The sequence below is a fragment of the Channa argus genome, chromosome 11 (genome assembly GCF_033026475.1).
Source record: "Channa argus isolate prfri chromosome 11, Channa argus male v1.0, whole genome shotgun sequence".
NCBI classification, from domain to species: domain Eukaryota; kingdom Metazoa; phylum Chordata; class Actinopteri; order Anabantiformes; family Channidae; genus Channa; species Channa argus.
Genome location: NC_090207.1, coordinates 3315595 through 3339365, shown reverse-complemented (window position 1 = coordinate 3339365; position 23771 = coordinate 3315595). Strand labels below are relative to the sequence as shown.

The following is a 23771-nucleotide window of genomic DNA, read 5'->3' as shown; positions in this document are numbered from 1 at the left end:
CAGAGCAGCTGCTGCACACGCCTCTGTCTCTGCCTCCCTCCCTCCCTCCCTGCTACTGATTTGCCCTCTCCCCTCCTCTCTCTGCCTTATCTACCACGGCCTTCTCCCTCTAATTCACACGTATTATTTCTCTCCACTCTCATAATTTCCACTCTCCTCCTCAGCTCCTGGCCTTTTCGTTTCTGTTTCCTCTGCTTCATCCCCTCTCTTCGTTCCTGTTGCTTCTTTAAATTCAGCGCAATTCAAATTAGCTTTATTGTACACACACGTTCAGAACATCATAGGCTCCACCAGATTTACTGTTGTGAAATCACTGTAATAACCTCAAAGTTTGCCATATCAGTAAATGTCAGTTCTGCGCATCTACGCAGGCGGAAGTTGCGACAGCACATTGTAAAGAGTTTGTTCAAACCTTCTCAGACTGATTAAAAGATCACAGTAACAGCTGCTTCACTACACCGAATTCTGGCCCAAACTGTAACATTTACTTTTTCGCTCAGTAGCCAGTCCAAACAAGATTTCTCATTTTAATGTGGAGAGGTGCAGTGGAGGTTTGGCACAGATATTCACTTCTAAAATGGAAGAGGAGTGAGGCTCAGCCTACCGACCAATCAGAGAAGAGCAATGGTTCTTACTCAATTAGTCCACATGTTGATTTGGCACATTTTTCATGCTCGATGCCCTTCCCGACACAACCCTCCCCAATTTTTACGGGGCTTGGGACCAGCGCTGCATGGCTGGGGATGGTGATTGGCTCCTGGGGTTCAGCCCGGGGTCGGGAAGACCGTGACGTGGACTTCCGATCCTAGGGTCGATGGGAGGCCGCTCTATCAACTGAGCCACTGCCGTGAAAAAGTGAAAAAGTCTCTTTGGATGGTAAAACAAGACAGCACTTTTCCACCGGAGATCGGGTCCGACTGTAGCGTTGGATGTCGTGTGCTTTAATGGTGATCGTAACGCAATGTGGTGCATGTGGTTACTATAGTAAGGAAGAAGGCGTATGACATTGTCTCTGTAGCGTTTGATTTTATGCAATTTATCTTGTAAAGTAACTTTACAGCAGTGTTTCTGTGCCTCACACTAACACAGTTTGTGTGTGTATATAAGATAATTTCTTTGGCATCAAATGGCTGCACACCTGGAGCATCCAGTACTGACTCCAAAGTGTAGCTGTGGCGTCAATGTGATGCACCCAAGGATGTGAAACGCTGCAAAATGTGACGTGTCATAATTCGACACTGTTGGCTCAGCACAGAGCCGCGGCTTTAACGATGTGGGTGAAAATGAAGTTTTAGGTTGTGATTCAGCTCTCTGAATGGCTTCACCTCCACAGCAGCAGTGTTTAAGGCTAACGTGGATTCTAGGGTTTAGGCCGCTTTACATTGTCTGGGAGACTCCTGTATTAAAGAGCAACGTCACCAATTTTCAGCTCGTTTCAAGCTTTCAGCTTCTATGCTTTTAGTTTAGCGTGCAAATGTAGCAAACTCCTCCAGATGACATCACCCGGAGGAGCTCTGGAAAAACAGAGCTGACCGTGATTACAAACTCCGGGAGGCATTTCTCAGCCAGAAGGGAAAGGATTTTTTTAATGTACGGAAGTCAGAGTTAACTTTTTCAGGCATAGGACACGTAACACACACCAGAAAAACTTGCACTTTTGTATAATGACAATAAAGATTCTGATCCAAACTGAGGGGATGTGGCATTAGGGGTGGGAATCTATGGTAACCTTGATTCCAATTCTTGGTCTCGCTATTAAAAATCAAGTGCACGGGCTGCTGATTTTGTGCACTGTGAGCCCACTGAGCTGCATGTGAAACATGACTGTCGCGATTGTGTGTTGGACTCCGTCAGTGCAGTTCAGAGACACAACCCCCTCACATTTCCCAGATCAGGCGATTCCTGCGTCAGACTGAGCTGATCGCAGAGTCAAGATCCAGACTTTCTTCACAAAAGCAGCGCAGAGAATCATCTTCTGCACAACTGCGACCCGGTTTAGCCTCATATACAGATTCCTATTTTTATTATATTTATTCTTTATTATAATGTAGGTGGTTGTCGTGCTGTCAGCTCACCTCTAACTCTCTCACTTTAATTCAGAGTGTGTGTGCTGATAAGACAGATTACAGCCGAGCTCATTGTGTTTCTGGGGCTGCCTTGTTATCCAGGACCCCGAGCTTTCCCACCCGTCTGCTCTGCGCACACACACACACACACACACACACAGGCATGTAAAGCATACAGTACATGTGTGTACATTAGTCATTGTGAGCTGCTGAGGATAAGAACATCAGCTAACTGCCTGAAAATGTGTAAGTGTGTGTTGTTATGACTGGCGTCGCCCTGACAGGGCCCATTTGTCATCCTTGGGACCCCTGGTGGATTGATAACGAACAAAAACACCAACATAAGCGTCTGAAAATGAACTCTTGTCAACTTAAAGCGACTTTTTCAGCGCACAGGAATGTGGAGCAACAACAGGTCGTCTGATTGGCTGAAGCTCAAGTTCAGAGCCGACAGTAGCTAACGGAGAATCGCACAGTCTGTAGTTTTAATCGAGGTTCCTCCAACTTTAAGTTTTACTTTCATGCATCAAGTGCAATTTTAAAAAGGCATTCTGATGCTTTTTAAAGACAGAAAAACTTTGTAAAAGTAAAGTCAAAAATGTCCTTTTATGATCTGACACAACAGAGGAAATTAAATGATGTCACGAGGGATTTTCTGTAAATATGTCTGGAGTTTTGTTCAAGTTACATACGTTATTAAAAAAAAAGTTTTTGTGACGTTGCCATATCAGATGTTTTAGTACAGACAGACATTAGAGTCGTACTGTTATAAAGGAATTCACGAAAAAATCCACCGACTTCATCTTTAATGTACCTGCATAAGAAATAACCTATTTTTATAGTTAGTTCAACTGCTTTTAGCTGTAGTTACTTTAGGTTTTGACAATATTTTGTAAAATTTGATAAAAACATTAGATAATCTCATAAAATACAACACATACTCTTAATTCAAATTAGATAACTAGATAATTAGATAAAGCTTCATTTACAACTAAAGTGTTTTATCAACACAAAATTTTAACTTGAATGTAGTAGTTTACATTACTAGTCTTTACTCAAAATGAACAGATTTTCATTCTTTCTGACATTTCTCAGTTTAAATACTCGGGTCTTCTTTTAACATGTACAAATTACAGCTGCACCCATTGGAGCCATTTTTTTTTTTTTTAACTGAAATCAGTGCAAAGACATCAGAGGCTGCTCTATAAATTGTGTTGGGGGTCAGCACTGAATTCAACACATTTTCCTTGCTTGGCTTTTTAAATATTGTCCAAAGAAATATTTAACATTTGCTAAACAAAACTTTTCCACCAATGATTTAAACTTTAGTTTCAGAGTTGTAAAGTACATACAAAATCTCAAACAATGCATCCAACACACTAGTTTCAATGAGCTGAGTGAAGTCACTAAATTTCATCCACTAAAGTCGTCATTTTAAGCTAATGGACTAATTAGAATCTAATTAATGTTTCTAAGTTTTGGCAGAAAAAAAAAAAAGCAATCTTAGCTTTAAAACCAAAAACTAATATTCTTGTTATTATAGTGAAAAAATTTCAGTGTAATGGTTTAGTGTAAAAAATTAAAATCGGCAATTAAATCATTAAGACACTCAAATTATCATTATTATACAACCAAAAAAATGTGAAAGTGCACCTAATTTGCATCTGATCAAATCAAGTTTATATAATTTGTTTTGAGCATGTTACACTAATGTTTTAAACAAGAATAAATAATTTTAGAAAAATGTGTCTCTTTCGCTAAAAGACGACATATGCTTCAGTTTGTTTTCGAGTGTATGTCTGCACTTCATTTTAAACGTTAAAGCAAAATAAAAGTTTAGTGAAACTAAACTTTATTCCTAAAATTAAAAATTTGTCTTATTAAACAAAACTAAAGGTTAAGGAGTGTGTGTGTGTGTTTCACATTAGCTAAAATTCTGACTCTTGGCACATGTGCTGGACACTGAAACATGAAGGAGAAGATTTAGCATTAGCTTTGCAAAGTTGGAGATTTTGTTAAAGGCAATTAAGACGAGATCCTGTTTACCTTGTTATACTGGCCTGACCTCAAATCTTTAACCAAACCAGGAAAACATTGTAGGTTTGCATTTTTGAAACTCGTATGTTTTTAGGTAACTGAAAATTTACAGTTACACTGACTTTGGTTTTCCACTTTTTTTTCTTATTATTTAGAGGTTTTTATTACATTAACTCACACTAATTTATGTTAATCACAAACTTTTAAAGCTGCAACCTGTGTTTTTATCTTATTAATGGGTTCATTTGTGTTGGTAATTGCTGTTTTATACAAGGAAAGAAAATTAGTTATGCATGGGCGTACTTGTTCCAAATGTACATGAAGCATTATTTTTCCACTTTATCATCATCATCATCATTATTATTTGTCCATAATTACAGTTCATCTCCATATTGTGGCTGGAGATCCTCTGGACGACACTGAACGAGGAGAATAACAAAAAAAGAAAAAAAGGCAGAGCAGGAGGAGAATTAGGTGTTTTCATTCATTGATTAATGGCTCTCTAAAGCAAAGCACATCGGAGGAGCCGGCTGATCAATAAATTAACTGCCCAAATTCATCATTTTCTACAACAAAAGCTAATTATTTAGACGGCTGCAGGAAAAGAAAAAAAAACCATATTATTAACAACAGTTAATTTAGCAAAGAACGCTGCAGAGCTGCTGTTTACATGTAGGGAAATAAACTGATTGCAGATGAGAAAAAGCCTGGAAACAGCTGCAGAAGAAAATGTAAATTATGATTGTTTTCCTCTGCATGCATCTGGATTCTTCCATTAGCTGTGCGACCACCGGATGCCCCTGGATTCCCTCGACCTTCCCTGTCCAGCTGCACACCTGTGCCTAGTTTATCAGCACATGCATCGAATACTTCCCAGACCGGTGTTTGCCTTCAGCTCTAAACCTGCTGTGGACCCCAGTTCTTAACAATCCGCCTGTGACCAGCATCATTATGTTCACATTAACACTGTGTGCGGATTAGGGTCTAATCATTGTGACAAAACCTGAAGGCGTTTCATTTTTATTGCTGCTGAGATCCCTGCAGTGAAAAGGGACAGTGGTGACGCCGTAGACGATGAGCACTGCGAGTTTGTCCTCAAACAGCCAATTTGAGCCTTTTAATGGCATTGAATGGTCACAATCAGTCATCATCAACCTTTTGCTGTGGATTAGTAGGTCGCCTAGCACCTACTAGTAGATTTACTATGAGCGAGACGTGTGCAAAGGCCCATCAAGAGTTGCATTTACTGATGTAATTCACCGTGTACTAAGTATTTCTAAGGTTGGGGTGGACGGATGGGGAATAAAACACAGGACTCTGAGGCCACTGATAGTACAGCAGTTATTTCATGTTTGATTAGTCAGTGTTGTTTCTGCATTTCACCAACCCCACAATCTTTCTCTAACCCAAACTTTCCTGTTTTCATGGCTGAACAAAAACCAAAAACAACTCTGTGACAAATGAAAATGACCCACTAAGCCTACTAACATGTGAAGCAGGAACCTACTGGGCCATAGCTATGGTGCTGATGCCATGAATCTTTGGAAGTGATTCAAACCTTTGCTGCCTGGTTGTGGTGAACCAAAGCTGCCACTGAATTTCATCTCCTGGACACGTCCCAAAAGTTGAGGACGCGCACAACCAAAACTCCAAAATAATGCAAGATACACGATGGAGTGATGTGCATTTGAACGCGTACTTTGTCGAGAAGAGGATGGTTACTGGAGGCTTTGACCCGTTACTAACCTTCCCGCTTGCCAATTTGCTTTTGTTTTCACCACATTTTCAACGGAATTAACTTCTCTGCATCTGCTCCAACAAAATATCAGTGCCATCAATAGTGTGGTTGTTAAGAAGTTTCGAAAACAAATGTTGCCGGATCATCAAAGTTGGATCATCAAAATTTCTGGGAAAGAATTTCTTAGATACATCAGGAGTTAGTGACGAACAGCAGAGCCATTTTTCTGTGGCACTGATGCACGTTGACAGTTGGAAAGACAACATTTCATGTTGGAAGGTGTATTTCTTCCACGTTTCATGGAATCATGCAACTTATTTGCTCCTTGGCTGCAAAGCTTAGACAGTTGCTAACAAGATGGCCGACTCATCTTCTTCTACAAGTTAGTTATCCGTTTCTACATCTCTTTGCCTTGACCAGACTGGTCGGACCTAATTGGTCCTGGACAGTCCCAGACCGGCTCCGTCAGTGTGAACAGTCGGCAGAGACCATCGTTGAGTGTGTGGTGCGTAACAATATCGTATTTAGTCTTAAGACCCAGTTTCAGTCAATTGTGCGAACCAAATTTTTTACAGTTTTTGTTTCCTACAGTTTTACCCGACTGAGCGTAGTTTTACAGCTTCAATTCCCTCTGTAGCCTCCGTAGTCGACGCTATCGTTGTCTTTACACCTATGATTTTGTTGCTTTTTCCCCCCCATCTTTATTTCTTTCACAAACAAATTGTGCTAAAAGTTAAGAAGCCAAAGTTTCCCCCATATTTGTTTTGGCACAAGAACATTCAAGAATCTGTTATCGTCAGTAATCATCACTGAGGATATGTGGACAAGGTTTGTTCCAACAGAAAAAGATGCGTTTTACTGACATTTGCTATAATACACAAATGTTTGACTGTTAGCTGTTTGAAGCAGAGACAAACAGCAATTTATGCCTTTTAATAAAACTCCAAGAGTTTAATTTTAGGTTATTAAAACTCTAACGATGCTCTAGCTACAGCAGAGTTGTGGGGCGTTAAACTAAATTTAAGGAGGTTTAAAGGGTTTATTTCCACTTGGGAATGAATGAGGCCTTATTGCTTTAAATCCATGAGGGTTAGTTAGCACACGAGTGACGGTAATTCAATTAAAACGTTTGCATTTCCCCCATTCATTGACACACACACACACACACACACACACACACACAGCATCCTGTAACCTTGGTATATATGAATATAGGTGTGTGAAGCGGTGTCACTTTCATTTACATAGGCGCGTGATGTTAAGGAACTGCTTTGACATTCAATTAAAACCTTTACATTTGTGCTTAATTAATTCAGCTGATGGCGGGAGGAAAAGACGAATGGACGGCCCGATCTGACAGGAGACCAATAACCGTCTGTGCGAGTGTGTGTTTGTGCGTCCCGGTTGTGGTGTTAAGGTCACGGCACGCTGACTATTACAATTCATCTCCACAGACGTGTATTCAGCGGGGACTTATATTCTCTTTTTCAGCTTTATTTCCTGCAGTTGAAGCTGAGCTGAGGTGGTTTAACGGACGAAAGTGTTTTAAAGCTGCGCGGACTTTATTATTCCTCTGTTTATTGTTAAAAACTAACAGCTGAGGCTGCTTATGGCTCTTTGGACGCTGGAAAATGCATTAATTTGTCAGTCAGGATGAAATAAATTAAAAGCACAAAGCTGCAGGGTCACTCTGCACCAGATTTGTAGATGTAGCATCCACCCGTTGATGTTATTGCTTTAATAATTTAGACAAAACATTTTGGATTTCTTTATTTGGGGAGCTACAGGGTTAAAGCTACTACTTGAGGTCTCACTGAGACCGTGTTGTTTTTTCCCCCATTTAGGACTTTTTAAACCTTTGGGTCATTTATACACATACAGGTATATGTACACTAATCAGCCTCAACATTATGACCACCTGTGCAATTTAATCCAATACAGCAGCCCTGCCATAAATTCTACATTTACAATGTTATAATTTCTCAGTTTTTAGGTTGAAATGGCCAGAAAGGCTACTACGTCTTTGCTATTGAGGTCAAAGAAGAGGTGGTGCTAATGCCACCTCGTTCATTTTAAATAGGGCGGCCAAAACATTAGAACCACTTCTTCTGCACTCGACTCCACTACCCACTTTGACCTCAATAACAAACAGTAGAATTATCACCCTTTGGACAGTTTCAAATTATAATGAGAAATTATAACATTGTAAAAGAAGAATTCGTGGCACTGGTCTACTAAAACCCCCAATTCCAAAGAAGTTGGGACGATGTGTAACCACATTTTATTCACAGTGTAACGTATCAGATTTTGAAACTGAGACATTTTATCTTTCATATTAGCTCATTTTGAATTTGATGGCAGCAACACATCTCAAAAACGCTGGAGCTGAGGCAACAAAAGGCTGGAAAAGTAATGGCTGCAAATAAAAACAAAAAAAAACAAATGAAGGAGTATTTGACAACTAATTAGAAATCACAGTTTTTAGAGGGGGAGGGGCTTAGATATATATATTTTTTCTATTGTAAACGTTTACTTTGGAAGGAATTTCTTTTTGGGTTTTTTTTTAAACATGTGGGCCCAGCTTCACCCTGCTGCAAAGACAGAAACAAATTTGTTTGTTTTTTTTTAATTACATTTTTCTTTCTTAACATAAAAACCACTAGATGTTTTTATTGACCTCAGATCTTAACCTTATTTACTGACTCTCTTTTCCCCGCAATGTTTTTGAGTTAAAAAATGTTTTTTGTGCATTTCTCCATACTTTGCCTTATGGCTGTTTTCATATTTGTCTTTTTTCTAAATAATTATTTGTACAAAATGTTTCATTCTGTTCTGCTCGTCTATTCGTGTGCTCTACAAATACTTTTGCCTTTGCTCATTTTTCTTTTTCTCCTTGTTGCACCTCATGTGGCACCTCATTTGCTCTTCTCTCCTCGCCTTATGTCCTTGTCTCCTCTCCTCGGTGGGAGGGACTTGGATCCAGGCTCGGCCCACAGAGGGCGTGGTCTTGTGACGCGGCCGGCTCTGGAGCGCCCTTCCCCGTGATCTGTCCCCGCTGTGTCTCGCTGTGATTGCTCCTTGTTCTCCCTCCGCAGGGGCCGCGCTCTCCCGGTCAAAGATGGAGCTCCGGACGATCCTTCCCACCCTCCTCTTCCTGTCTGCCGCCCGTCTCCGCTCGGTGTCCGGTGCAGCATCACGGAGAGGACCGAAGGTCACCGACAAGGTGGGTGATGGTTTGCCGCAAACTGCGTCTCTTCTCGTCCCCGTGCACCGTCTGCAAACAGCTGTGCGCGGCACCAGAGCGTTTAAAGCAAAAGCACCAGAGCGCACACGTGTACGCGCACAGACAGACAGACAGAGGACACGAAGAGACGACGTGTCCAGTGTCGACCGGAGGAGGAAACAGACACTGGTCTGTCTCTGCGTATTTAGAGTCTTCTAGAACGTGCGAGAAAGAACCCTCACGCGCGGGCGCGCACAGCTGTATACGTGTTCATCCAGATGAGATGCGCAGCGCGTTTGTGTGCACGCGCGCACACACACAGACTCCAAAGCTATTCACCTGCTCTTATGTTAAACAACAAATATAAAGAGTCAGGGAGAGAAAATAATATTTAAGAACTGATATTGGCTCAGAAACAAAGCTGGATTACCAGCTTTCACCTCCTCACAATTAGTGATAATTTCATAAATCGCGGTGAAGCATCTTAAAACTGTCCCTGTTTATGTCAGCGAAGGTTCTCAGTCATCGGGGGTGAACTCATCTGTTGTTCTTAGACCAACTAAGAAGAAAGAAAGTCCAGCAGATGTGACTTGATGAGGTTTACTGCACTTTGAGATTTGTCGACAAACGTAAAGTGCTTTATAAATAAAATGAATTATAATTATTATTATGACTGTATGTTCGTGAACGCACCACAAACCTGAGGCAGATTCGCAGCAACAGTAAAAGAGCCAAATATGACCTGCGCGACTTACGTCACTTTCTCTGCGTGCGTTTACAGGTGTTTTTTGACATCACGGTGGGAGGTCACGAGGTGGGACGGATCGTCATCGGCCTGTTTGGAGATGTCGTCCCTCTTACGGTCAATAACTTTGTCGCGCTAGCAACCGGAGAGGTGGGTTGATGCGCACACACACACACCAAAATCCTGAAACACACATCCTGCCATGAGCACGCAGTACAAAATGATGTATATACTGTAAAGTACACGTACAGATACTTTGTAAAGCATAGTAGGTAAAGTTCAAGTGCACAGGTTCTGTTATTTCAACCTCATCCCAGTAAATGAGATCTAATTGTACTGTTAGTTGCTGTTAGTCTGCAGACAGTGACATGTTCATGCCGCATGTGTGTCTCTCTGCAGAAAGGTTACGGCTACAAAGGGACAAAGTTCCACAGGGTCATCAAGGACTTTATGATCCAGGGAGGAGACTTCACCGCTGTAGATGGGAGTGGAGGTGGGAGGCAGTCACAGAGTGACACTGTCTGTTGCCCCCCGTGTACAGATGTCCCGATGCCAATACCTCTACTGTACAGGCAAAACTGATACTGCACCTGATACCACATTAACCTCTGCAGCCAGGTAGAGCTGGAAGAATGTCTGGGGTTTAGAGCTCTTTCAAGATAGTTGATGAGGACAAAAGTAAAGCTGAATACAAACTCTGCTGTGCTAAAGTCTTGTGATCTAGCTACTCATATTTCTCAAGATTATTTTCGAACCCGCTTAATATTTGTGACTGAAATCCCCAAGGAAAGTTGTTCCATTTATTTTAACACCAGTCGTCATATTTGTGTTGGAAGAAGAAACATTTATTCTTGTTCAGCAGCTTAATCTAGATACAAAACCTTTTAGTACTTTTATCGGTGCTCAAATGTAAGTACTTGTACTCAGTCTGGTAAGAAGTGGTATCGAGACGTCACTACTAAAAACACGTCTAATGCAGACTTACTGTCCTCACACACACAACCCTGTAGAGCACAGTATGCGTTTAAGCCCGCACACACTTAGCAGCTGTACAGCTGATCATAAATGTGATTCGTCATGACGACTGATCGGACCTAGTTGGCCCTGGTCAGCGCCAGTCGTTAGACCCGGTTTTTGTCAGTCTTTCAAGATTTTCTTTTAAAAATGTCTTTAATATTTACGGCCGTTATCGTCAAACGAGAACTGCTGCGTGTTCTGAAACTGTCACGGCATCAAACTGACCCGGTTCTCCTGCAGGTCACAGCATCTATGGAACAACTTTTGCGGATGAAAACTTCAATCTGAAGCATTTAGGAGCTGGATGGGTGAGTTCAGCCACTAACGCACTTTTATTCCTGTATATGTGAAGACATTCAATGACATAATGGCTTCACTGCCAAACAAAGACTCGCTCTGTTCCTACCCCTGTTGTTTTGTTTCCTAATAGAAATTCTCTGAAAAGTCTTAAAACCGTTCTTACCCATTAAACATGGTTTACATTTATCTTGTTCTTTTGCACAACAAATGCCCCAATGTCAACCCTGTAAATAATGCTCCGACAGAGGAAGTGAGAAGTGGACAATATGTCTTCAAATTTCCAGGTTTTAAAACATGTCGACAATTTTATTCTAATTATTCTACTTTTCACCTGGAATAAAAACTTGAATTATAAAAGGGAATTTGAAAATAAAAATTGTTCAGTGGTTACAGCCTCTCAAGATTTTTACTTTGTCATGTTTGACAGGAAGCTGAATCCTTTGGGTTTTTGACCGTCACAAAAAAAATGACCCAAATAAAGATGTAACATTGGGGCAACAGGCATTTTTCACAACAACCTGATATTAAATTGACCTAATGAATTGCTTATGATTTGAAAATCTGCGCGTGCTTCTGTGTGTGTATACCAGGTGAGCATGGCGAATGCTGGTCCAGACACCAACGGGTCTCAGTTCTTCATCCTGGCTGCCAAAGCACCGTGGCTCGACGGGAAACACGTGGTTTTTGGCAAAGTCCTGGACGGGATGGTGAGTGCACCACTTTTCAGACGGTCCCTGTGGTTTGAGTCTCACAAACAAATGATAGAGCTGATGGTAGAAGTGAAGTCTGTGACACCTCTGCTGCAAGACGGGATGAGCAAAAAAAACAAAAAAAACCAAAAAACTAATTATTTCGTATGATCCAGACTAAGCAGGGGAAACCAGGACGTCCACATGAGGCCTGTTGCTTTAAACAAACACTTCAGCCACAGGTGAAGGGAGTTGGTCCTAAATAGATTAATAGGCTCCACCCACTCAGGAAGTAGTTCAGACCAATTGTGGGAGGTGTTCTCACACAAGTCCCGCCCCCTTTTAAAGAGCCCTTCTTTCATCTGGTTTTTCTGAAACCGAGAAATATGAACATATCATCACAAGTGAAACTCATTTTGAGCTTCACAGTTTTCTTTGAGGTGTTTTGTTGTTCTCTTTAGTCAAAGCGTCAGACAGAAAGGAGCTGTAGTTGCTGAAAGCTTGTAAAACAACCATAGTTGTAGCTTTTTAATTTGCGTTTAAATCCCATCCTGGTCATTGATCCGTTAAAAATGATTCTTAGATCTGCGAATCTCAGGCTAAACCAAATGCAGTGAAGGAGAAGGACACCGTCGAATGTGACGAAACCTTTTCAGCTTGCTGTATTCGTCCTGCTCGGCCAATTCAAAGCATCAAAACCAGGATTTGAGAACAAGCAGAAGTGACGGATCCCTGCAGTAACTGCTGGTTAAAATTGGGTTAAAAAGAACAGAAAGATCTTCAGGATCAGGCCATCATACAAGCAAGAAGCAAGGCAGAGGAACATTTAGCACAGGTGGAAGTGACAAAAAAGAGGGCAAATTAAATCATTGTCATAATTAAAAATGATAAGTCTGGTTGAGTCAGTATTATTCTACTTAAATAAAGGTTGTCTTATTAGTCTTTGTTCATTTTGTAGCAACTTATTTGGTTTTTAACTGCAGTAATTGTACGGGTGAAGGCTTTTACATCCACCGACTGTACAAAACATAGATTGGACCACACACTGGTTCAGCCACAACATTATTGCTACCTGGTGGTTGTAATATAAAAGTATCATATGGTTATTATGGTGCATGTTCCTCCAGGTTCTCTGGTTTCCTGCCACAGGTGACTCTAAATTGCCTGTAGGTGTGAATAGTCTGTGAATGTCTCTCTGTGTTGGCCCAGAGACAGACTAGTGACCTGTCCAGGGTGTAGCCTCCCCCCTTGCAGGTGTAGGCTCCAGACCCCCCTTGACCCAAATAGGATAAGAAGTTACAGATGTTGTTATTAATAAAAATAAGATGAACTAATAAAAGATCATTTTGGGTTAACTCCTTGTCAGCACATCGCGTCGTTACAACAAGAGTGACTCTTGACCAATAATTACCATAATTAGCATTGCTTGAAATACATTGTTTACTTAGTGGAGTACTTTTACTTTTTGTACTTTAAGTAAAGATTTGAAGTTGCACTGCAGTAACAGATTTTCTTTTGAGCGAACACTTGCATTTTTACCGAGTTTGTGTACTTGTACCACCTCTGTACACAGTGTCTCACATGTTGCTGTGTAGCTGCAGACTTCTCAGAGTGGACATGCTCACCCTGGTCCTCCATGAGACCAGTCTTAATGTTCTGGCTGATGGGTGTATGTTACAGCTGCTGCACAGACGCATACATTTTTGCATTTATGCCCCAAAAGAAGTGTTGCGGTGTTTCCCTTTTTTAACATGGTGTTGAATATGTATAACCTGCCTCCCCGTGTCTGTCTGTCTGTCTTCTGTGGCAGTCTGTGGTTCACACCATCGAGCTTCAGGACACTAACGACAGGAACCTCCCGTACACCGAGTGTGTGATCGTGAACAGCGGCAGGATCCCCGTCAAAGAGCCCTTCGTGGTGGAGGTGGAGGGCTGGTGAAGACCACAGTCAGGAGCTTGACAAAGGAGCAATATACACAGGGGACCAATTAGAAGTCCCATTCTCAGTGTGCCAAATTCCCATTTTCATGCATTTAACATATTAATGGTTTGTATAATTTTGTGACTTCAAACACATTTCAAAGGTTTAGGTTGTGATTTAACTTTAACGGCATTATTCTAATATGCTACATTACATTTTTACTGCAACACAATAGCTCTGAACTATCAAACTAACATGACAATAACGCACCGAGCGTTAGCACGATCATGATGCTCACTGAGAAAGCTCGTCTCCTAAAAAATGACGCGTCTATGCGACTAAACAACTGCACTTTCAAAAGGAATGAACCTGCAACCGGATTATGTTGTTAACCTATGTTGATACTGAACATATCAATAAGATGTTTGCAGACCTTTTTCTCTTCCTGCACATTGTCATTGCCAAATGCATGAACAGACAGAACATGTTAATGACCTGAAAAACCACTTTCTTTCTTTCAAATTAACTTCTCGTTAATAAAAAAGAAATTGCACCAGGACATAATCCATCCAGACACCACCTTCCCGACAGAAACATAATCACAGTTCCAGTTCAGTTGCATAGGAGCATCATTTTCAGGAGACATGCTAACATTACTATGCTAACAAAAGCAGTACTTTCTCTGTGAAATTCTCAGAAACAGCGGTGAAATGCAGTGGTTATCAATCCCGTTCCTTGCGGGACCCCTGCTCAACTACCCACCGTTGATTACCTGTATCAGATGTGTTCAGTGAATCAGAAGCTAGAAGACACCGTTTCCATTTGTCTTCCCCCTCTCCACCCTTGTCTGAGATGGAATCTTCCAAACAAGCAGAGCAGGGGTCCTCAAGGAAGACTGAGATAGTTGGAAAACCAGCAGGTCCTTGAGGACCAGGATTGAGAACCACTGGCTTAATGCACCCGAGATGAAAGTGACTTTCGATTGAACTACTAGTGTTTGCAGAGATGACATAAGTAACATTTTAAACTTGAAGTTATTAAGAGAAAATATGAGCAACAAACGAAGAAAGCAAATTAATCTGTGGTAAATGAAGCACAGGCAGTGGTTCGGACCATGGTGCTTAGAGAGTGCAGAGAAGTTTCTAAGCAATAGGCTCAAAGTGAGAAGCCAGGTAGTGAGAAGCTTCAGTTTTCAGGCCTCAACAGACTCCACAGGATGTTGCTGAACTGAGGGTCATTCATTTAAAAACCTAGTGAATGAAATCATGTTTTGTTGTTGTTTGATGGTTTTACGGATTTCGTGCTGTTTGATTTGTAGTATTTGTTCATAAAAGGTCTCATAGATGAGCCAGTATTCCGAAGGTCTAGTCACGTCAACTGGACTTGGTTCTTCTTTGGAAACTGTCAGCTACTCCTTCAAGCAGCTTCCTCAGTCTGAGGGAAACTTGGCCTTAATCTCCTAGGACGGGGTCTTGAGGTGTTTCCTCCTTGGTTTTAATCTTCCTGAGACGAAAAGGCAGCATTGAAAAGAGAGAAGGTTTCCTCAGACTGAAGAAGACAACTCGGACAAGTAGCGAAACGTTTTCCAGCCAAGCAAAAAAAAAAAAAAAATCCAGTTGACAAGATTCAAGCTTTGGACAACCAAACAAGGATGACAGAGAAAACTTCACAGAGAAGCCGGTAACATTTCATCAGACGGGAGAGAACAGCTGATCTGAGTTACTGTGGTTTGTGCAGGTTAACACGCTTAGTTCAGGGTGCTGGTAATTGTAGCATCATCCTTAAAACTGTGTCTAATGTAAGGATGAACACACTTTAATCTGCAGGAAGGAGACTGAAGAACGTGTGTGGTTTGTGTTTTACAGAAAGGAAACGAGGCAGATATCACTCACAGAATGACTACGTAGCTCGTTATTCACCTCTTGGTGCCAAATTATTGTTCGTATGCCAAAACTCATCACTTCCTACATATCTAACTAGTTCTTAAACATCTTCCTTACTGCTAGCAGACATATGCAAAAAAAAAAAAAAATCTCTAGCAAGTGTCACATGCCATTCTAGCACTTTATCGTGTTAGAAATCTGTTTTTATGTTTTGATAAAATGAAGATAAAAGTATCGTCTCCTCCTGAAGGATTATGCATCGTAACATTTTTGCACAAACTGCAGCCCAATTTGCAGTAATGTGTCAGTACTGTACTAATACTGTTGTTGTCCTCTTGCTTAAAGTTTGTGTTAGAGGTGTAATGTCGCTGTCTGTCTCTAAACTTATTTTAGTTGAAAAGCTGAACCTGTCACGGTAAAATTATGTTCAAGAAAAGTTTGACTGAAGTCACCAAAGCTAATGCAGCATTTAAACCTCTTGACCAAACATATCAGTAGTTCTCTTTCCATTAGCAGTTGCAGAAGAACACTTGTATTTTCTAAAATAAAGAATAAGATGTTGCAGAAGGATCCGTCTGATTTTCCATCTTTCTCTGTTGAGTTTGATGCAGTTACTTATTTGAATTCAGGACCACAGTGAAGTTCAGCCTAATCTGAGATTTCGCTGAACTACGTGCTCACATTTCCTATAATTTTTTCAGTTTTATCTACTGATGCTTTTTGATTAGATGCAAACAAAAAAGTCCACCAACTTTAACGCCCATGTGATTCATTCATCCACACTCGCTCATCATATGACCAATGTGACTGTTTGTTGGTTTAGTGCCTCTACGTAGGGAAGCAGGTGCCAGAGATACAAAGGGGCCAAAATGGCGTCTAGTTTTACACAATGTTTTTGTCCCACAAGAGTTTGCAGCTTCTTTCCCACATGCAGTGGAATCCTGAAATTATCCAGACTTTATCTGGAGACAGTGTATGTGAGAAAACAGATGTCAGAGTGAGATGCTCCTGAGGTTATCCGGAGTTTTAAGCCCCCTGGTATAATTTCCATATATGTTATTATTATTATTATTACTGAACGTTCCTCCAAGTGATATTTTAATATAAGGAAGTCAGAGGGACGTTTAATATAAAGTGCTTTATTTGTCATCATTCATACAAAGTCTACAATGAAATTATGTCAGATTCTCAGATGGAGCGTTAGTCCTGAGCTGCTGCGACTGAGCGCACCAACACTATGGGCCAACCGGACCTGGTCCCTGTGGCCCCGAGAGGGGAAGCCAGAGCACCTGAAGGAAACACAGGGACAACATGCAAACTCCACACAGAGGGGCCCTACCCAATCCGGCATTGAACCCTGGACCTTCTCGCAGTGAGGCAAGAGTGCTAACCACTCTTCCACCGTGCTGCCCCTGGCATTTATGTACTTGTACAAGTGTGTTGATGACACTTCTATCAGGCGAATATGACGTGTTGTAAATAAAACAGCTTACAATTACTATTAGTCCTTTACCTTTTATCCCAAATGACTTAGAAATAAGGCCAAACACTGAGGGCGACTGTGGGTTCAGCATCTTACCCACAGACACTTTGGCTTGCAACTAGGTGGAACCGGGAGTCAAACTACTGACCCTGCAAGATGTAGACGAGCAACTGAGCAGCACTACAGCCTGTTGACGCCTCGCTGAAATCAACAATCTGGTTTGGCTGATTTGTTGTTTTATCCTTGTCCGGTCTCTATTAAAAAAAGTCCTCTCTTTTGTCGCTCTGTCCATCGACTCCGACGTCCTTCTGACAAATGTTCGGCCCACAGTTTGTACAAACAATGTACCCGAAAACAAAAAAACAGTAAGATGGTAAGATGGCACGTCCTGAACTCAGAGCTGTTCACACCAGACGTCCTGAGAATAAAGTCTCAGCTGAATGTTGTGCTTGTGTTTTACTCATATTATGATGGACTGTAATTTGACTTAGATGAACATCAGATGACATCAGTTTGTGACTAATTGATCCAGAAAACCAGGTCACTCCGAGGGGTTCACATACTTTTTCTTGTTTCTCACAGGTAAAACATGATCAAATGAGATACAATTTTAAATGTTCTATGCTACATAATCCTTGATACACACACACACACACTTTGGTCATTTCAGGTAAAAGTGGACTTGTAGCTGGGAAACCAGTGGTTCCTGGTCTCAAACCTGCTGGTTTTAAAAACAATGCTGCACATTCAGAATCCAGTGGAACCAGCCTGGCACCCTGCAGCTCGCCGTTTGAAGAGCGGCGGCGTTAAACGGTGTAATTATTGTCTGTAAAAGGTGAAGCAGCAGACGAAGGCCGAACACTGACAGCTGATCTCTCAGCACTGACAGAAAACTGCTGCTAATGAGAACTACAGCGGGTGATTTGTTTCCCCCTGTTCTACAACACACACTTAGATACAACCTGATCAACACACACACACTTACAGGAGAGGAAAACACCTCTGAACACAAAGGTCAGAGCGGAGCAGAAATCTCAGGAGGACGACAGGAAGTCGACAGAAAACAGTGAAATATATCACGTCCGTCCTCTCTGTGAAAAGTCAGATCCCCACAAATGAACAGATGGATCTGGATTTTTATGACTGAGTCTCATTTATTTCAGTCTGTTTGGTGGCTGTTATTTTGAAATCCTCACAGGAGCTGTTGTTCTGCCCGACTTCCTATTTTTTATGCTGAATTTTTCACTTTAGAGGCAAAAGACGGGAACATTTGTTTTCACAGTTGCTCTGAAACTATAAACTCCGATGCTAAGAATGAAAAATAGCTGCTAACAGAAAAATTCGATACTCAATTTTCTGCAAATGTTAATGTTGTTAATGCTCAGACTTGCGTTAATGAGTTTTGCGTCTTTCATTTAAGTCAAGTTAAATGTAATAATACAGCACATTTAAGCGACAGGCGCTGATCAAAGTGGTTTAGAGAGAGAATATTATATCACTACACTAATATTGTGGAAATATTTAGATCATTATGTTTTGTCAATTTATGAGTTTTGCTCCTAGTGGCCTAATGTAGAGACAAACTCAAAGGATGACTTCACCATAACAACGGTTAAAAGCTGTGCACACATACAATAAAGAGATTTTGCCAGATGAATGAACTGACATTATGTCTCCACATAAGATAAATGCTGCGAATTGTCAAAGTAGCATCAAAGCATCTATTCTTAAAACCTTTATTTGATTCTTTTATTTGATTCTCATGTGCAGCTCAAACCAAGACATGCTTTTTTTAAATAAATTTGACAAATTGTGATCATTGCCGCATCAAACCATATTGAATTATTTTCACTCACGTTACAATTTATGAAACATTTACACTAAAATTAGAAAATGACAAAATTTAAAAAAAGGATAATTTTTTGAATTTATTGAATTGATATTGATATGTGATTTATTAATAAACATCTCATTTACTAAACGGTGTATGTGTCCATCATTCTCCTTCAAGTGCTGAGAGGATGGTTTGGGAAAACAGAACAGCAGCACAAACTCTGTCATTTTCTATTTCTTTCCACTGTGTGAAACATCTCAGCTGAGTCCACATTTTCTGGCTGCTGTTGTTTTATTTTTCCTTAGGACCTGCAGGCGAGATGGACGGACGGGACAGATGGACAAATGGCCGCTGTAAACATGCACCACCTCCACTCACCAAGATGTTTGTCAGCCCACATAACGAGAGCATGTGAGTCGGACGGAGTTGCCGACGGAGGGCAGAGAGGGTTTGGGAGGACGGAAACAGAAAGCAATAGAGAGAGAAAGTGGTGGTGGGTTTCTAAATGGTCCAGAGGGATGCGTGTCGAGGAGGTGGTGGAGGAGGAGGAGGAGGAAGAGGAGGAGGAAGGAGAGGAAGGAGGGGGGACTCCCACAGCGACTGCTAGTTGTTATATTGGGGATCTGTTAGTGGATCAATGAAAAAAGAAAGAAAGAAAGAAAGAAAGAGGGAGGTAGAGAGGCTGTGTGGAAGGATGACAGGCCTCATTACCACCAAACCTCAGACAGTGATGCCTCAGTGTGTGTGTGTGTGTGTGTGTGTGTGTGTGTTCTCACATGTTCACTGTGTGTATTCCCAGGCCAGCAGAAGCCTATTTACATGCATGAGTGTGTGTTTGCACGATTGTCTCTCTGTATAACTGTGTGTGTGTTCGCTCCCTGCGGGTACCAGAAGCAGAGGATGATGGGACAGAGTTGTTTAAAGGTCAGCAGCAAACACATCATCAGACTGAGAGAGCTGCCCTGAGAACTAACAGCCAACCTGCACACAGCCAACACACATTCCCTGAACTAAAAACTAACCACAACACAGCCGCTCCACAACGACAACACCGGGCAGAAGAAGAAGTGTAGTTTGGCCTTTAGAAATACTGTCAGACACCAGCAAACCTTCAGAGAAACCAAGCAGGGCCCACAGAGGACACAGCAGGCCTCAACACTGATACCAAAGCCACCTGAATGTCCTGAACACCTCAGAGAACCTCCGTGTGACAAAAAACAGGTGACCCTCACTTTGGAGTTACAGTCCAGTTACAACGAGACGAGAGGAAATGTCCACTTCCGTTGCTATGCTGGGTTTAAATACATTTAATGTACAAGTCTGTTTCTCTGGGTTTGGTTGCACCTTTTATGTGCCACCACCTACGCTTCACATCTCCAACATGTTCTCACAGGGACACCTGTTGCATATGGTAGATGTAGTGTCACCCTGCAATTATTTCACATGGCTTATATGGCATTTTTGAAAAGTACACAAAATTCTACCCACCAATGCTGAAATCCACCTGCACTTGGTCGGAGGGGCAACTGTGGCACCAATTTCGCAGTTGCTGTCGTTGTTGTCGTTCTCCGGCTCCCCAATAGGTAGAAAAGCGCTGTTTAAGTGCAGACCGTTTGCAATTTGGTGGGTGTTAATGTGAAGCCCTGATCACAGAAGTAGAGTTGCTTCTTCTACTCAAGGATGCGTCCGATAAGAAGCTACGAGTCGTACTGACATCTTCCCGAACGCTTATTTTCGCAGCGAATCAGCCACCGGTTCACAGCGCCGAGTCGTCTAACAAGCTTGTTTGCTAACAGTTTGCCATCAGCTTTGTGCTGCAGCCAAAGGATTGAAGCTGGTGTGAAGTTGGTGCTTGTGTGGACTAACTGAGAAAGATGATGTGCAATGTACATTTTTGTGGTGAAAGGTTTTATGGGAGGATGAAAATCAATGCAAAAACTTTGGGAAAGGTTCTTCAGTAAAACCATCTGCTGTAGCTCTGACCTCTGACCTCTCACCCTTTTGAAGTCCAAGTGTTGTCTTTTCTGAAAAGTTCCGCTGTGGAACTTCACACAGGATTTATTAACAGATGACCAAGTGTGGCAGCAAATGTTTGCTGTGAATGGTGAGAAATAAAGTCTCAAAAGCTTTTGTAGCTTTTATGTAGCTAAAACCAGCTCATTTCTGAGCAGCGTGTCTCTGAATTAAATATTCAGTAAAGGTTGTTTCCAGGTGTCTAGTAAATCGAATCACGTCAGAGTCATGTTAGCCATCACTGATGTTGAACTCGCTTCTTTCGGTTCTAGTTTAAGTAGTACATGTAATTGAATGGCATGAAACTTCCCTACATTCAAATATGTCTCTACTTCTAGCTGAACGATCCCTGAACATTTAGGAACATTTGATTCTTATTTCATCTTGTTGCTTGCACTATATAGTTTGCAATCATGCTCTTCCAGGTGACAGCATCTGAACTGCTAATGATGAAAAACTCCTCCAGGTGATGTCATCTGGAGGAGTTTGTCAGCACGTAGCAGAGAAATAGTTGGATACAGGGAAGTCAGAGGGAAGTTCAAAAGCATTAATGTACATTTACACACATAGAAAGCAAGTTGAAATTTGGTCAAGTTGCCCTTTAACATCAAACTGTTTCCCTCATTTAAATTTGAAAAATAAATGATTTGTCAAAAAGATGTAAAACCTGCCAAACAACACAGCAGGAGAGCGTTCGAGCGGGTGTTACATCCTAAGTTGGAGTAAGGGAAGCAACATAAATAACCAATAATAACATTAGTTGGTAACTAAGACCGAACCAGGAAAGAAAAAAAGGAAAGAGAGGAGTCGCATACAACTGTCAGTCATATTCTAGTACATAACCATGGGAGGACTAAGAGCTGGGCAGTAGGACCCACACTGTCCAAACTAGGACAACAGAGGTCTCAATAAAGACAACAAACAAATGCTCGGACACGTGCAGAGTAGTACGACAGTCCTCCAAGCTACACAACAGGTGAGGCAGGTGGAGCACAAGGACGACTGAACTGATTCTCAAGACTGGAAGCCAGACCAATCAGTGCAAGAACATCTCGGCCTGTGATCCTCGACGAGGGTGTCTCACACACACACACACACACACACACACAGTAGGCAGGTATAGGAACGAGTTTAGGCCCCACTCTCCCATCATGCAAACAACTGCGCTCATCACCCCTGTCGTCGGCCATATTGACCCAGCGGTAAAGACGAGGAGCCTCCCCTTCCTCTACAGCCACTTCCTCCTCCTCCTCTCTGGCTGCAATTAGAGAGAGGGATAATCATATCGACAGGGCTGACAGGTCGGGGCAGGACAGCGGGAAAGTGAATACTCACACGTGTCAACAGCAGAGGGAGGAGGAGAAGGGGCGGTCGGATGCATCAGTGTGTCTTATTGTAGCTTTGATATTATGACAATGACACACAGTCAATTCAAATTCAGAATCACTGAGGCCACCGGCTCCTGTAAATGCCCAGAAATTAGTCCGCTGACATTTCTGTGTGAGCATATTGACATCTAAGACTGCAGAACAGCGCAGACTGGGACTAAACGTCTACCGCTGCACTAAATTAGACATCGACATGCTGCATGTGGAGCAAGGCCACGGGATGGTGTGCATCACAGCGTCAGAGGCCGGGAATGTAGGACAACACGGTGTAGGTGTCGTTTCTACGCGAACACGTGTTGTGTTGTTGTGATCGGTGATGACCTCCTCAAGTGAAGGTCCTAAATGTGTTTTCTCCTCCAGTGCACGTCAGACTCAGTCAGCAGAAACATCCCCGCTGGCTGGTCTTACAAATACAATGTTTGCTGTGATGGTGGAGATGGTTGCCACGGTTGCCACATATAGCCGCAGCGTCCTGGGTTTGATTCAGGCTTCCGGAACTTTGCGGATGCAGCAGCCGCACTCTCTCCTGGATCCTGTCTGCTTCCACCAGTGTACACTGACACCGCAGGTACCCTTTGCTATCATTTGATGCCACGGGAACGACTTCCTATACACATGAAAGTTAGGTTTAGGCAACGCAACTTCACGGCAAGGTTACATTAGGAAACAACATGGGTTAGAGTCAGACACACAAACCTCAGGGTAACGTTAAGTTAAAAAACTAATTACATAGAAACAAAAGATCCTAACTGTAATAACCACATCTGGATCCTCAAAAAAAGCGCACGACGTCTCGCACTGGACTCGAACCCTGAGCCCTGTGTCTTGTCCTAACGTCCGCCTCCCTACGAGACGTTTTCACTTACTGCGTCATGTATTGAAGCATCGTGGTTTCTATTGTTCTACTTTGAAAGCTCGGAGTGTCGATCCCAGAAAGACGTTACTGAAGGAGGGTCAACGATGCTGCTTTTGCACCTTTTTATGGCTGGAAGTGGAGGAACGTGGTGGTGCATGGTGGGATTCTGCGTGTGCATTCATGCATTACAAACCCACTGTTAAATTTGGGTTAATTACAGTAAAACACTTCTCTCATTGTTTACCTCTGCGCATTCATTTCTAGCAATCTTCATCCCATTTATTTTCACTTAACACCGTTTTTTTTTTTCTTCCATACATCCCATGCATTAATCTAAATGCCTCCCTCTGTAGGCGCCTCACCATTAACACCTCATTTTCTCCCATCTGTATGCATCGCTGCATTAAAGGCCTCATTCTGCCCCCCACCCCTCCTCACACCCACACATATTAAAAGCCATTTTCCACTGTTGTTTCTGTCTTAACTACATGCATTCCACCATTAAAGGCCAATTTTCAGGCTGCCTCGCTCCCATCTGTTTACATTGCCACGCCGAAGCCTAATTTTTCTACTTTCTC

At 42.0% G+C, this 23771-nt stretch overlaps 1 protein-coding gene across 2 annotated transcripts; it reads left to right on the top strand.

Moving 5' to 3' along the window:
• The first annotated feature begins 8745 nt into the window (after nt 1-8745).
• Nucleotides 8746-17117, top strand: ppic (peptidylprolyl isomerase C). Of its 2 annotated transcripts, XR_010915599.1 has the most exons (7): nt 8746-9064; nt 9846-9959; nt 10209-10302; nt 11067-11134; nt 11717-11833; nt 13626-13862; nt 16804-17117. XR_010915599.1 is itself a non-coding variant. In XM_067521991.1 (6 exons), the coding sequence occupies exons 1-6, from the start codon at nt 8960-8962 to the stop codon at nt 13752-13754; spliced, it is 627 nt and encodes a 208-aa protein (XP_067378092.1). In that variant the 5' UTR covers nt 8746-8959; the 3' UTR covers nt 13755-16189. The 2 variants fall into 2 exon arrangements, 1 of the variants encoding a protein (XP_067378092.1); XM_067521991.1 differs by lacking the exon at nt 16804-17117 and having other exon boundaries at nt 13626-16189.
• The last annotated feature ends 6654 nt before the right edge of the window (nt 17118-23771 follow it).

Excerpts from the sequence above, each read along its gene's own strand:
- ppic (XM_067521991.1), top strand. The coding sequence starts at position 8,960 with ATGGAGCTCCGGACGATCCTTCCCACCCTCCTCTTCCTGTCTGCCGCC. Across the intron at positions 10,303-11,066 it reads CGCTGTAGATGGGAGTGGAG|GTCACAGCATCTATGGAACA; the intron begins GTGGGAGGCAGT and ends GTTCTCCTGCAG. Across the intron at positions 11,135-11,716 it reads AGCATTTAGGAGCTGGATGG|GTGAGCATGGCGAATGCTGG; the intron begins GTGAGTTCAGCC and ends TGTGTATACCAG.